Source organism: Siphateles boraxobius, unplaced genomic scaffold, assembly GCF_051911475.1.
Source record: "Siphateles boraxobius isolate OS27281-9 unplaced genomic scaffold, OSU_SipBor_1 25, whole genome shotgun sequence".
NCBI classification, from domain to species: Eukaryota; Metazoa; Chordata; class Actinopteri; order Cypriniformes; family Leuciscidae; genus Siphateles; species Siphateles boraxobius.
The window spans coordinates 14970954-14985135 of NW_027508866.1; the positions used below are offsets into that span (position 1 = coordinate 14970954).

A 14182-nucleotide genomic window follows, 5' to 3' on the forward strand; every position below is an offset into this window, starting at 1 on the left:
TCAAAACACTCTTTGTCCAGTATCTTCACGAAATCTTATTAAAACTTTTTTACAAATTCGCGGGAGATCGTCTTCTGGCAGGAGAAAAAGAGCGGAAACACACCCCGCTTGATCCTGACTAATTATGTAAAAGGTCCGCGTTACATTTAACCCCGCGTTAGGTTGTGCCCCGCGCTCCCCTAACCTAAATTAACATTTCAATAAGACAACAACACACACACACACACACACACACACACACACACACACATATATATATATATATATATATATATATATATATAGTTAATATTGATTAAAATAAATGTTTGATATCATTTTCATTAATTATTACATACACTAGGGTTATGGGGGTTTTTTTTCTTGTAAAGTATAAAGCGTTTTTCTTACCGATGTCGAAAATTCACTTTCCAAATCGTTATTTTTCTTGATGGTATGCTGCATCGTCTCAGTGAAACTCGGGTCCACCACTAAAACACTCTGTCCACCGAGTGTAGAAAACTTACAGTCACTCTTCCTCGAGTCAGTCGTCATGCACACTTCATAATTATACCCGTGCGGCAGAGTTCCAGTGACTCCTGTGTCTGCGTAATGCGGTGGATAGTACGGAATAACAGGCAGATTGGACTGATAGAGGAAGCGAGATTGTCTCCATCTGTAGATCTTTACTGATATTATCACAACCACACAAGTGATAAATAGGAAAGAAACAGCGGCCAGTGCGAGAACTAAATAAAAAGTCAAGTTGTTGTTATATTGTTTTTCATGCGTAAAGTCTGTGAACTCTGACAACACTTCAGGAAAGCTGTCAGCTACAGCCACGTTAATGGAGACCACAGCTGAGCGAGAGGGCTGTCCGTTATCCTCCACAACAACAGTGAGTTTCTGTTTGACTGCATCTTTATCAGTCACTTGTCGCACAGTTCTTATTTCTCCATTCTGTAAACCCACTTCAAACAGCGCTCTGTCTGTAGCTTTCTGTAGTTTATAGGAGAGCCAGGCATTCTGTCCAGAGTCCACATCAACAGCCACCACTTTAGTGACAAGATATCCAACATCTGCAGCACGAGGCACAATCTCACCCACAACTGAACCGCCAGTCTGAACTGGATACAGGACCTGAGGAGCGTTGTCATTCTGATCTTGAATAGTAATTTTCACAGTCACGTTATTACTGAGTGGAGGAGAACCTCCATCTTGTGCTTTTACCCGGAAATGTAATTGTTTCAGTGTCTCATAGTCAAAAGAACGCATAGCTGTAACCAGTCCGCTGTCAGGTTGCACTGACACATATGATGATACAGAGACTCCATTAACAGTGCTGTCTTCTAGAATATAAGAAACACGAGCATTCTGATTCCAATCAGCATCACTAGCTTTAACTGAAAATATAGAGAGACCAGGTGTGTTATTCTCCACCACAGAGGCCTCATAGTTAGTTTTCTCAAAGACAGGAGCATTGTCATTCACATCTGATATCTGTAGAGACAGAAAGGCGCTGCTGGAGAGCGCAGGCACCCCCTGATCAGTGCATGTGACACTGATATTGTATTCAGCATCTTTTTCTCTGTCCAGCTGCTGCTCTATACGCAGACTGATGAAATTGCTGGATGATGATGACGTAAGAGCAAATGGAATATTGTAATTTATGATACAATGAATCTGGCCATTAACACCTGAGTCTGCATCATCTAGTTTCATCATAGCAACAACTGTGCCTGGTGTGGAGTCCTCAGACACTGAGTTTGACATAGAGAGTAAGTTTATCACTGGTTTGTTATCATTAATGTCCAGCACATCAATAATCAGCTTACAGGAATCAGAAAGCCCCCCTTGATCTTTAGCCTGGATATCAAGCTGGTAGTGACTTGCCTTTTCAAAGTCGACTAGGTCATTTAAAGTGACTTCACCACTATGCTGATCTATAAAAAACATGTTTCGCGCAAAATCTTCTGTGCTTGAAATGTAGTACGTCACCTGACCATTAGATCCTTCGTCTGCGTCAGTAGCACTGACTGTGGTCAGTTTAGTCCCTTTCGCTGCATTTTCAGTCAATGTGGCTTTATAGTCCTTTTGCGTAAAGACAGGAGCATTATCATTGACATCTAATACAGTAACATGTATTTGAACAGTTCCAGACAACTGCGGATCACCGCCGTCAATGGCGGTTAGTAATAATGTAACCACTCCTTTCTTTTCTCTATCAAGAGGTCTTTGCAAAACCATCTCGACGTTTTTATCTCCACTTGCTTTAAGTTGCTGTTCAAGGACAAAATGATCAGTTGGTTTAAGAGAATAGCTTTGAAGACCATTAACTCCTACATCCGCATCCACGGCTCTCTCTAACATGAATCTCGCGCCCGGTACAGCCGATTCGCTGATTTCAAACTGAATTCGCTTTTTCTGAAAAGTGGGTGGATTGTCGTTAATATCCGTAATTTCAATCGTAATCGTGTATAATTCCATGGGGTTTTCCAAAATCAGCTGAAGGTGCAAAGCACACGGAGTCGTTTTTGCACAAAGAGACTCGCGATCCATTTTCTCTTTGATGAACAGCAAGCCAGTGTCTTTATTAAGGCAAATGTATTCAGTATTGTCCCCTGTATATATGCGCGCTTTTCCTAACCTCAATCTGTGTAAATCCAAGCCCAAATCCTGTGCGATATTTCCCACATTGGAACCTTTAGCCATTTCTTCTGGAATGGAGTAACTGACCTGTCCGCGTGCCGAATGAAGCAGGAAGAAGGCAAACAATACCGAGTACCACATCACTACACCAAGCATTTTCTCGGTAGCGCCAACAAACCATAAAACGATCTTAACGGTTTCCAAATGGTATGTTCTAATGGAAGAATGTTAAATGCAAATCCTATGAATCGGACAAAGTAAATGATGTCGCGTTTGAAGACACTCGGAAATAATAAACGACCCAAAAGCTTTCCCCTTTTTCCCTGTCACTGAAAATTGGGCTTGGTTTAAAATACACACAGTTACTGTGTTACATTGACAAACAGCGGCCCTGTGAGTCTAAACCAAGCACTACAAATAAAATCACAGCACAACTAGCAGACAAGGATATTTGAAAATGTTTATGGAAAAAATCAAGAATACCGGAAGAAATTATGTTGAAAAAATTATTTGATTTATCAAATGGAAGGAAAACATTTAACCGTTTACTGTCTAATTTAAATAATTGGCAAGACTATGTCGATGTCCAAGATGTGGTGCTGAAAGTAGCCTAAATTAACATTTAATGAGACAACAAATAATACTACTACTAATAATATATATATATATATATATATATATATATATATATATATATATATATATATATATACTGAGTATAAAGCATTTTTCTTACCGATGTCGAAATTTCACTTTCCAAATCGTTATTTTTCCTGATAGTATGCTGTATCGTCTCAGTGAAACTCGGGTCCACCACTAACACACTCTGTCCACCGAGTGTAGACAACTTGCAGTCACTCTTCCTCGAGTCAGTCGTCATGCACACTTCATAATTATACCCGTGCGGCAGAGTTCCAGTGACTCCTGTGTCTGCGTAATGCGGTGGATAGTACGGAATAACAGGCAGATTGGACTGATAGAGGAAGCGAGATTGTCTCCATCTGTAGATCTTTACTGATATTATCACAACCACACAAGTGATAAAGAGGAAAGAAACAGCAGCCAGTGCGAGAACTAAATAAAAAGTCAGGTTGTCGTTATATTGTTTTTCATGCGTAAAGTCTGTGAACTCTGACAGCACTTCAGGAAAGCTGTCAGCCACAGCCACGTTAAAGGAGACCACAGCTGAGCGAGAGGGCTGTCCGTTATCCTCCACAACAACAGTGAGTTTCTGTTTGACAGCATCTTTATCAGTCACTTGTCGCACAGTTCTTATTTCTCCATTCTGTAAACCCACTTCAAACAGCGCTCTGTCTGTAGCTTTCTGTAGTTTATAGGAGAGCCAGGCATTCTGTCCAGAGTCCACATCAACAGCCACCACTTTAGTTACGAGATACCCAACATCTGCAGCACGAGGCACAATCTCAGCCACCACTGAACCGCCAGTCTGTACTGGATACAGAACCTGAGGAGCGTTGTCATTCTGATCTTGAATAGTAATTTTCACAGTCACGTTACTACTGAGTGGAGGAGAGCCTCCATCTTGCGCTTTTACCCGGAAGTGGAAATTTTTTAGTGTCTCATAGTCAAAAGAGCGCATAGCTGTAACCAGTCCGCTGTCAGGTTGCACTGACACATATGATGAGACAGAGACTCCATTAACAGTGCTGTCTTCTAGAATATAAGAAACACGAGCATTCTGATTCCAATCAGCATCACTAGCTTTAACTGAAAATATAGAGAGACCAGGTGTGTTATTCTCCACCACAGAGGCGTCATAGTTAGTTTTCTCAAAAACAGGAGCATTGTCATTCACATCTGATATCTGCACACGGAGAGAAACACTGCTGGAGAGCGCGGGAACTCCCTCATCAGTACATATTACACTGATATTGTACTCAGCTTCTCTCTCTCTGTCCAGTTCCTGCTCTGTTTGCAAGCTGAAGAAACTGCTAGACTGAGATGTTATAGCAAAGGGAATATCCTCACTTATGAAACACTGAACCTGACCATTTACACCTGAATCAAGATCATCAACACTTAGCATTGCAACAACATTACCAGACTTGGGCCCTTCAGATATGGAATTGGAATTAGACACGATATTAATACTGGGTGAATTGTCATTAATATCTAACACATCAATGATTACTTTACATGCATTAATGAGTCCTCCTTGATCTTTTGCCTGAATATTAAGCTCATAATGGCTCACTTTCTCATAATCAACTAGACTATTTAACACGACTTCACCAGTTTTTTCGTTAACAAAAAACATGTCGGCCACATTACTGTCCATTGTGTCAGATATGTAATACGTCACCACACCGTTAGATCCTTCGTCTGCATCCGACGCGCTCACGACTGTTAGTATAGTATCTTTTAGTGCATTTTCTGTTATAGTCGTTTTATATACCCTTTGTGTAAACACAGGAGCGTTATCATTAATATCTAACACAGTAATGTGTATCTGTACAGTGCCAGAGAGCACTGGATCGCCTCCATCAAAGGCTTCCAACAACAAAGTAAATGAGCTTTGCGTTTCTCTATCAAGTGGTCTTTGTAAAATCATCTCGACATTTTTACTACCATCTTCTTGGCTGTGCAATTCAAGCCGGAATTTATCAGTCGGTTTCAGCGAGTAACTTTGAAGACCATGTGTTCCTACATCCGGATCGAAAGCTCTACCGAGCATAAAACCAGCACCAGCCACCGCCGATTCACTGATCTCAAATCTAAAGTCCTTTTTCTGGAAACTGGGAGCGTTATCATTTATATCTGTGATTTCGATTGTAATCGTGTAAAATTCCATCGGGTTGTCTAAAATCATCTGAAGATGCAAAGCACACGGAGTTGTTTTTGCACAAAGGGACTCACGATCCATTTTCTCTCTGATAAGCAGCAATCCTGTGTTTCTGTTCAGTTCGATGTATTCCGTTTTGTCTCTTGAATATATTCTCGCTTTTCCTGATTTCAGTCGTTGTAAATCCAAGCCCAAATCCTGCGCAATGTTTCCCACCATCGATCCTTTTGCCATTTCTTCTGGAATGGAGTAACTGACCTGTCCTTGCGCTATGTGAATAAGAAGCGTCAAAAACAAAACCGAGTGCTGTATCATTGCATCAGGCATTGTCTCAACTGCACAGATGGTTAAAACAATACAACAATCGATCAGTGTATCCTTTAAATATATGGCCTATATAAAATACCATGTACATTCGCTTGGGTTATCCGTGTACACGACAATGAGTGTTGTAGAAAATCCGCGCAAGATCATATTTTGTGAGGTGGTAGCTTCTCGTCCTTTCTCTCTGATATTTTGTGATGCTGGGGTGGATCTGTAAAATACACCGTTTCTCCACAGTTTGTCGACGAACAGCGGCCCTCTGAGTGTAAATTGGGAAATGCATTTCAAATTGATTATATTCTAGGCGCATTTCATATAGTGTTTAAAAACAGTTTTTTGGAAACCCCAGCTGATTAAATAAAGCACATATTTTGGAAGTAGAAAAGAAAATCTTAAGAATAAATCAATATGGAACCAGCGATGAGATTAACAAAATTATAATATTTGGAGGTACATTACAAAATAAGTAAGACAAAAGTCCTCTCTTTAGCAGCCTTGAACTTTTCCAAAGAGGCGCTGTTCAGCGAAAGCGGTGCTGAAAGTTGTCAAATTTCCCTTTCGTTTCCATGAAATAATTACTGATAATTTACTTGAACACATTTTAACAAATGCTGTATAGCCCACAACAAAAATACCACGGCACTGGGAAGTTTCATCAAGTAATTTTTGTTTCTGATTCAGCGCGATGCAATAGCCTCAGTGACGCCTTTGTTCATCACTGTCTTAAACAGTGTGACCTAATTCGTCCTCAAACCACCTGTCAAGCACACTTAAAAATGATACAAAATGAGCTGAGTTTCATTGCAACAAACATTTGAATATAACAGCACCCATGGCAGTTATACAGCCTTTACGCCTGTCTATAATGTTTGATACAATTTCAGATGATTTCTACCAGACCTGGCAATAAGCAACACAGCGAGAATCAAACACCGATTCCAAATTTTTCAACACCTGGAAACTTTTCTAAGTGCAAGATGCAGGTATCAGAATTAAGAAGACAATGATATGATTGTTTATAAAAAAAAAAACATTGACATTGAGATCACTTGCTTGTGTTCACACGGGGACAAAGCATGAAAGAGGAAGTACTTTGTTTTACTTTACACGATAACAATGTGGTACTCTGAACATAATGACTTAAAAATGTTAACGTACTTGTAAGATGTGTATGATGTGATGTGTCTGCAGGAATAGACATAGAGGAGGGCAAAAGGAAATATTCAGTTCGGTGTTTACTTCAGTGCTGTGATCGGGTTGGATATAATGCAGGAATTTTACTGACTCGGTGATAAATATTTAACTTGTATATTGTTAATTAATTTCAGAAAATAATAAATTTCCATAGCTAACGCACCACCTGTTACTCTTGGGTTCTCTGAGTAAGTCTATATTTATTTACGGTCAACTTTATACTGAAAAGAAAATTATATAAAAACGGCTAGCCGTTGTATTACTTGTTAAACAACTAATAGTCTAACCAAAACTTTCTTACCGATTCTGTAGACCCGAGACCGTCGATGGAGTTATTCTTCTTGATAGTATGCTGCATCGTTTCAGTGAAACTCGGGTCCACCACTAACATACTCTGTCCACCGAGTGTAGAAAACTTACAGTCACTCTTCCTCGAGTCAGTCGTCATGCACACTTCATAATTATACCCGTGCGGCAGAGTTCCAGTGACTCCTGTGTCTGCGTAATGCGGTGGATAGTACGGAATAACAGGCAGATTGGACTGATAGAGGAAGCGAGATTGTCTCCATCTGTATATCTTTACTGATATTATCACAACCACACAAGTGATAAATAAGAAAGAAACAGCGGCCAGTGCAAGAACTAAATAAAAAGTCAGGTTGTCGTTATATTGTTTTTCATGCGTAAAGTCTGTGAACTCTGACAGCACTTCAGGAAAGCTGTCAGCCACAGCCACGTTAATGGAGACCACAGCTGAGCGAGAGGGCTGTCCGTTATCCTCCACAACAACAGTGAGTTTCTGTTTGACAGCATCTTTATCAGTCACTTGTCGCACAGTTCTTATTTCTCCATTCTGTAAACCCACTTCAAACAGCGCTCTGTCTGTAGCTTTCTGTAGTTTATAGGAGAGCCAGGCATTCTGTCCAGAGTCCACATCAACAGCCACCACTTTAGTGACGAGATATCCAACATCTGCAGCACATGGCACAATCTCAGCCACAACTGAACCGCCAGTCTGTACTGGATACAGGACCTGAGGAGCGTTGTCATTTTGATCTTGAATAGCAATTTTCACAGTCACGTTATTACTGAGTGGAGGAGAGCCTCCATCTTGTGCTTTTACCTGGAAGTGGAAATGTTTCAGTGTCTCATAGTCAAAAGAGCGCATAGCTGTAACCAGTCCGCTGTCAGGTTGCACTGACACATATGATGATACAGAGACTCCATTAACAGTGCTGTCTTCTAAAATATAAGAAAAACGAGCATTCTGATTCCAATCAGCATCACTAGCTTTAACTGAAAATATAGAGAGACCAGGTGTGTTATTCTCCACCACAGAGGCCTCATAGTTAGTTTTCTCAAAAGCAGGAGCATTGTCATTCACATCTGATATCTGCACACGGAGAGAGACACTGCTGGATAGCGCGGGAACTCCCTCATCAGTACATATTACACTGATATTGTACTCAGCTTCTCTCTCTCTGTCCAGTTCCTGCTCTGTTTGCAAGCTGAAGAAACTGCTAGACTGAGATGTTATAGCAAAGGGAATATCCTCACTTATGAAACACTGAACCTGACCATTTACACCTGAATCAAGATCATCAACATTTAGCATTGCAACAACAGTACCAGACTTGGACCCTTCTGTTACTGAATGGGATCTTGACAGGATTTTAATACTAGGAGAATTATCATTAATATCCAACACATCAATATTTACTTTGCATGCGTTAATGAGTCCTCCTTGATCTTTTGCCTGAATATTAAGATCATAATGGCTCACTTTTTCATAATCAACTAGACCATTTAATATAAGTTCACCAGTTTGTTCGTTAACAAGAAACATGTCGGCCACATTACTGTCCATTGTGTCAGATATGTAATACGTCACCACACTGTTAGATCCTTCGTCTGCATCCGACGCGCTCACGACTGTTAATACAGTATCCTTTAGTGCATTTTCTGTTATGGTGGTTTTATATACCCTTTGTGTAAACACAGGAGCGTTGTCATTATTATCTAACACAGTAATGTGTATCTTTACAGTGCCAGAGAGCACTGGATCGCCTCCATCAAAGGCTTCCAACAACAAAGTAAATGAGCTTTGCGTTTCTCTATCAAGTGGTCTTTGTAAAATCATCTCGACATTTTTACTACCATCTTCTTGGCTGTGCAATTCAAGCCGGAATTTATCAGTCGGTTTCAGCGAGTAACTTTGAAGACCATGTGTTCCTACATCCGGATCGAAAGCTCTACCGAGCATAAAACCAGCACCAGCCACCGCCGATTCACTGATCTCAAATCTAAAGTCCTTTTTCTGGAAACTTGGAGCGTTATCATTTATATCTGTGATTTCGATTGTAATTGTGTATAATTCCATCGGATTGTCTAAAATCATTTGAAGATGCAAAGCACACGGAGTTGTTTTTGCACAAAGAGACTCGCGATCCATTTTCTCTCTGATAAGCAGCAATCCTGTGTTTCTGTTCAGTTCGATGTATTCCGTGTTGTCTCTTGTAAACAGTCGCGCTTTTCCTGACTTCAAACGTTGTAAATCCAAGCCCAAATCCTGCGCAATGTTTCCCACCATCGATCCTTTGGACATTTCTTCAGGAATGGAGTAACTGACCTGTCCTTGTGCTATGTGAATCAGAAGCGTCAAAAACAGCACCGAGTGCTGTATCATTGCATTAGGCATTGTCTCAATTGCACAGATGTTTCAAAAAATGCAACAATAGATCCGTGTATCCTTTAAATAAGTGACATTCCAAATGAAAACATTAAATCCGTACACGACGGCCAGATATGAATAGAAGCATCGAGTAGGAAAATTTTTAAGGTGGCAGCTATACTGCTTTTTTTTTCCTTTCTCCGTGATATTATGTGATGCTGGGGCTGGGTCTGTGAAATACTGTTTCTCCGCTGTTTGTCGACGAACAGCGGCCCTCTGAGTGTAAATGATGAACTGTATATCAAAATTATAACCTTACACCTCAGAAGCATTTTATCAACGAATATTATTTTCTAGACCTATATCACATTTCAAATATAAAAGGCAGAATGCCATACTTTATTCCAGGACTTTTTGCTGATTAAATAAAAAATATATATTATGCAGGTTGGATGTGCAAATGATCACTTAAAGTATAAGTGAAATTTGTATGTAAGAGTCAGAATTTGAGCAAAATTATAATGCACAAACCCAATAAAAAAGACCATTAAAGAGGTTAAAGACCTCTTTAACATTAGCCCTTCATCTAACAAGGCGCTGTTCAGCACAAGTGGTGCTGAACTGTGTCAAAGTTCCCTTGTATTTTTATTTTCTCGATAATTCACTTGAACAAATCTGAACATGTTGTCTATATAGACCTACATCAAAAATAGCACGCTGTTGATATTTTTTTTATATTATTTCTTCTTTTACCACAATATATAATTTCAGTCACTTCTTTGTCCACGACCAAAATATTCTAAAAAATGAGTAGGCTTAGGATACCATAGGGTCACTCTCTTCTGGCATACATTTAGCTAAGAATCATACAACAATTCCAACAATGTACAGGGATAAATTGCATGATCCCAACAAAACTCAGTCTAATCTCTATGTTCCACAAAGTTAACATATGTACAGCCACACTTCCTCGAATCAGTTGTCATGAACACCAAAACAATTATGGACGAGTTTTCCAGTTCCTTGTCAAACAAACATATGAATATAACAGCACCTATGGCAGTTATGAATATAACAGCACCAAAATGCTATTGTTTGATACAGTTTCAAAAATGTTAGCCTGGCAGTAAGCAACATGGCAAGCAATAAACAAAAAGAGCTTTTTTCCAACGTGTGGAAACTTATCATTATGAGATACTGGTCATAGAATAAGAGAAAACCAACAGAGTCTTATGCCAATCCATAACTATTTATGTTTTTACAAATTCGTAGAAAATTCATATCAATTCTAACGATCTTATTCGTACGTGTATCGATTTGTATCTGTCCATGTTCAGGTTAAGGGGTGCAGGTTATGTTGGCATGACGATGGTGAGAATGTAAATTTTGTTTTACTTTTATACCACAGCTGGAACAAGTTAGTGCCCGTGTAAATATTAATGCTATATGCACTTGTAAGGTGAGCATGTTGTTATTATACAGTATTTATTCAGACATATAGTATTTTCATAATAGACAATGCGGGTCATATTCAGTTCGATAGTCAATAGTATGCAGGTATTTGAGAGATTCAGTGACTGATTACTTATTTCAATTACATTCAGGTTACTAATCCAGACACCTTGCACTTTCTTTAAGTGCTCTTAGCCTATTTATTTGTTTATGGTATACTTGGCTAGCCTTATATTACTTGTTCAGTTAAAATAAAAGTAATAATAATGGTCTAACCAAACTTTTCTTACCAATTCTGTAGACCCGAGACCGTCGATGGAGTTATTTTTCTTGATTGTATGCTGCATCGTCTCAGTGAAACTCGGGTCCACCACTAACACACTCTGACCACCGAGTGTAGAAAACTTACAGTCACTCTTCCTCGAGTCAGTCGTCATGCACACTTCATAATTATACCCGTGCGGCAGAGTTCCAGTGACTCCTGTGTCTGCGTAATGCGGTGGATAGTACGGAATAACAGGCAGATTGGACTGATAGAGGAAGCGAGATTGTCTCCATCTGTATATCTTTACTGATATTATCACAACCACACAAGTGATAAATAGGAAAGAAACAGCGGCCAGTGCAAGAACTAAATAAAAAGTCAGGTTGTCGTTATATTGTTTTTCATGCGTAAAGTCTGTGAACTCTGACAGCACTTCAGGAAAACTATCAGCCACTGCCACGTTAATGGAGACCACAGCTGAGCGAGAGGGCCGTCCGTTATCCTCCACAACAACAGTGAGTTTCTGTTTGACCGCATCTTTATCAGTCACTTGTCGGACAGTTCTTATTTCTCCATTCTGTAAACCCACTTCAAACAGCGCTCTGTCTGTAGCTTTCTGTAGTTTATAGGAGAGCCAGGCATTCTGTCCAGAGTACAATCTCAGCCACCACTGAACCGCCAGTCTGTACTGGATACAGGACCTGAGGAGCGTTGTCATTCTGATCTTGAATAGTAATTTTCACAGTCACGTCACTACTGAGTGGAGGAGAGCCTCCATCTTGCGCTTTTACCCGGAAGTGGAAATGTTTCAGTGTCTCATAGTCAAAAGAGCGCATAGCTGTAACCAGTCCGCTGTCAGGTTGCACTGACACATATGATGATACAGAGACTCCATTAACAGTGCTGTCTTCTAGAATATAAGAAACACGAGCATTCTGATTCCAATCAGCATCACTAGCTTTAACTGAAATTATAGAGAGACCAGGTGTGTTATTCTCCACCACAGAGGCCTCATAGTTAGTTTTCTCAAAAACAGGAGCATTGTCATTCACATCTGATATCTGAACACGGAGAGAAACACTGCTGGAGAGCGCGGGAACTCCCTCATCAGTACATATTACACTAATATTGTACTCAGCTTCTCTCTCTCTGTCCAGTTCCTGCTCTGTTTGCAAGCTGAAGAAACTGCTGGAAGACGCAATAGCAAAAGGAATATTGTCATTTATGTGGCAATGAACCTGACCATTCAATCCGGAGTCAAGATCATTTACGTTTAACATTGCAACAACCATGCCAGGTCTAGACTCCTCGGATATTGAATTTGACATAGATACGATGCTTATCATTGGTTTGTTATCATTCATATCTGTGAGATCAATTATAACTTTGCATGAATCAGACAGTCCTCCTTGGTCGCGTGCTTGAATGTTTATTTGATATCGACTTGCTTTCTCAAAGTCAGCTGAGCCTTTTAAGGATATTTCCCCGCTTCGTGCCTCAACCATGAACAAATCATTTACATCTCCATTGCCTGACATATAGTACATTATAATCGCATTCGAACCTTCATCTGCATCAGAAGCGCTGACGAACGTGATAACAGTGTCTTCAGGTGTATTTTCAGAAAGAGTGGCTTTGTACACTCTATGATTGAACACAGGGGGATTGTCGTTAATATCTAGCACTGTTACATGTATCCGCACAGTACTGGTCAACTGAGGCTCTCCTCCATCCATTGCTGTTAACAACAAAGATAACTGTTTTTTGTTTTCACGGTCAAGAGCCTTTTGTAGCACCATCTCCATGTTTCTGTCACTATCCGTTTGACTTTGCAAACTTAATACAAAATTATCTGTCGGTTTAAGTGAATAGCTTAGATGACAATTAGATCCAACATCCAGATCAATCGCGTTTTCCAACATGAATCTGGCTCCGGTTACAGCTGACTCGCTTATTTCAAATGTAATCTCACCTTTTAGAAAAATTGGAGCGTTATCATTTATGTCGGTAATTTCCACTGTGACATCGTACCATTCCATTGGATTTTCAAAAATCACCTGAAGATGTAAAGCGCAAGGAGTCGTTTTAGCACAAAGAGCCTCGCGGTCGATTTTTTCCTCGGTGAGAAGTATCCCCCTCTCATTATTCAACCCGACGAATTCGGTGTTGTCTCCAGCAAATATGCGCGCTTTCCCTGACTTCAGTCTTTTTAAATCCAAACCCAAACCTTGGGAAATATTTCCGACGATAGATCCTTTTGCCATTTCTTCTGGAATGGAGTAGCTGATCTGCCCTCTCACCGAGCATTGGAACATAATCATAAAAAACGCCGCAGCCTGCCACATTACAGAGCTGACCATTTTTTCCCTTTGTTCTGCAGATCCTGAATATTGGTTAGTTTAAATACAAAATAAAGACGTTATGTGAAAGTAAGAACCACCATAAAATCTACTGTACGATGAGGATATCTATTTACAGAACATCCGACAAAATAATTTTTTCTAGTCATCAGGCTTTCGTTCGCTGTTCTCTGACATCACTGAATTTTGAGGGTATGGGTCTGAGAAATATAGAGCGACGCTGCGTTGATCAACAGCGGCCCTATGAGCCTTATCTTTGAATTGCATTCATTTGTTTCTGACAAATCACAGAAGAGCAGAGCACAAGTGGTTTGTCAAAATAAAAAAAACATTTAAATTATTATTATTATCAATAATAATAATTATAATAATAATATAATATTAATTTGTTGTAAACTTATTTTACTGAACTCAAAAGAAGGTAAAAATATAGATAATTTCTGCGTTTGGCGCTGTCCAGTGGTGCTGAAAACTGTCAGTGTCAT

The 14182-nt window shown here is 39.8% G+C and overlaps 3 protein-coding genes across 20 annotated transcripts in view; all 3 read right to left on the minus strand.

The window, feature by feature from the left end:
• Positions 1 to 14182, minus strand: part of LOC143750046 (protocadherin gamma-C5-like) — a 124584-nt gene that overhangs the window by 61087 nt on the left and 49315 nt on the right. For 2 of the 18 annotated variants that reach the window (XM_077242868.1, XM_077242858.1), the window contains exon 1: positions 391 to 2996. The exons of the other annotated variants lie outside the window; for them this stretch is intronic. In XM_077242868.1, the coding sequence (XP_077098983.1) occupies positions 391 to 2784 (2394 nt within the window). In that variant the 5' untranslated portion in view covers positions 2785 to 2996. Of the gene's footprint in view, positions 1 to 390; positions 2997 to 14182 lie in introns of those variants that run through there. 18 annotated transcript variants of the gene reach the window in all.
• Positions 3028 to 5791, minus strand: LOC143750679 (protocadherin gamma-A11-like). The gene is made up of 2 exons (XM_077243872.1): positions 3365 to 5791; positions 3028 to 3039 (listed from the first exon to the last, which is right to left on the minus strand). Exons 1-2 carry the CDS (start codon positions 5756 to 5758, stop codon positions 3028 to 3030), a joined length of 2406 nt encoding a protein of 801 aa, XP_077099987.1. The 5' UTR covers positions 5759 to 5791.
• Positions 7251 to 13869, minus strand: LOC143750059 (protocadherin gamma-A8-like). Its single transcript, XM_077242897.1, has 2 exons — positions 12006 to 13869; positions 7251 to 7951 (listed from the first exon to the last, which is right to left on the minus strand). Exons 1-2 carry the CDS (start codon positions 13695 to 13697, stop codon positions 7790 to 7792), a joined length of 1854 nt encoding a protein of 617 aa, XP_077099012.1. The 5' UTR covers positions 13698 to 13869; the 3' UTR covers positions 7251 to 7789.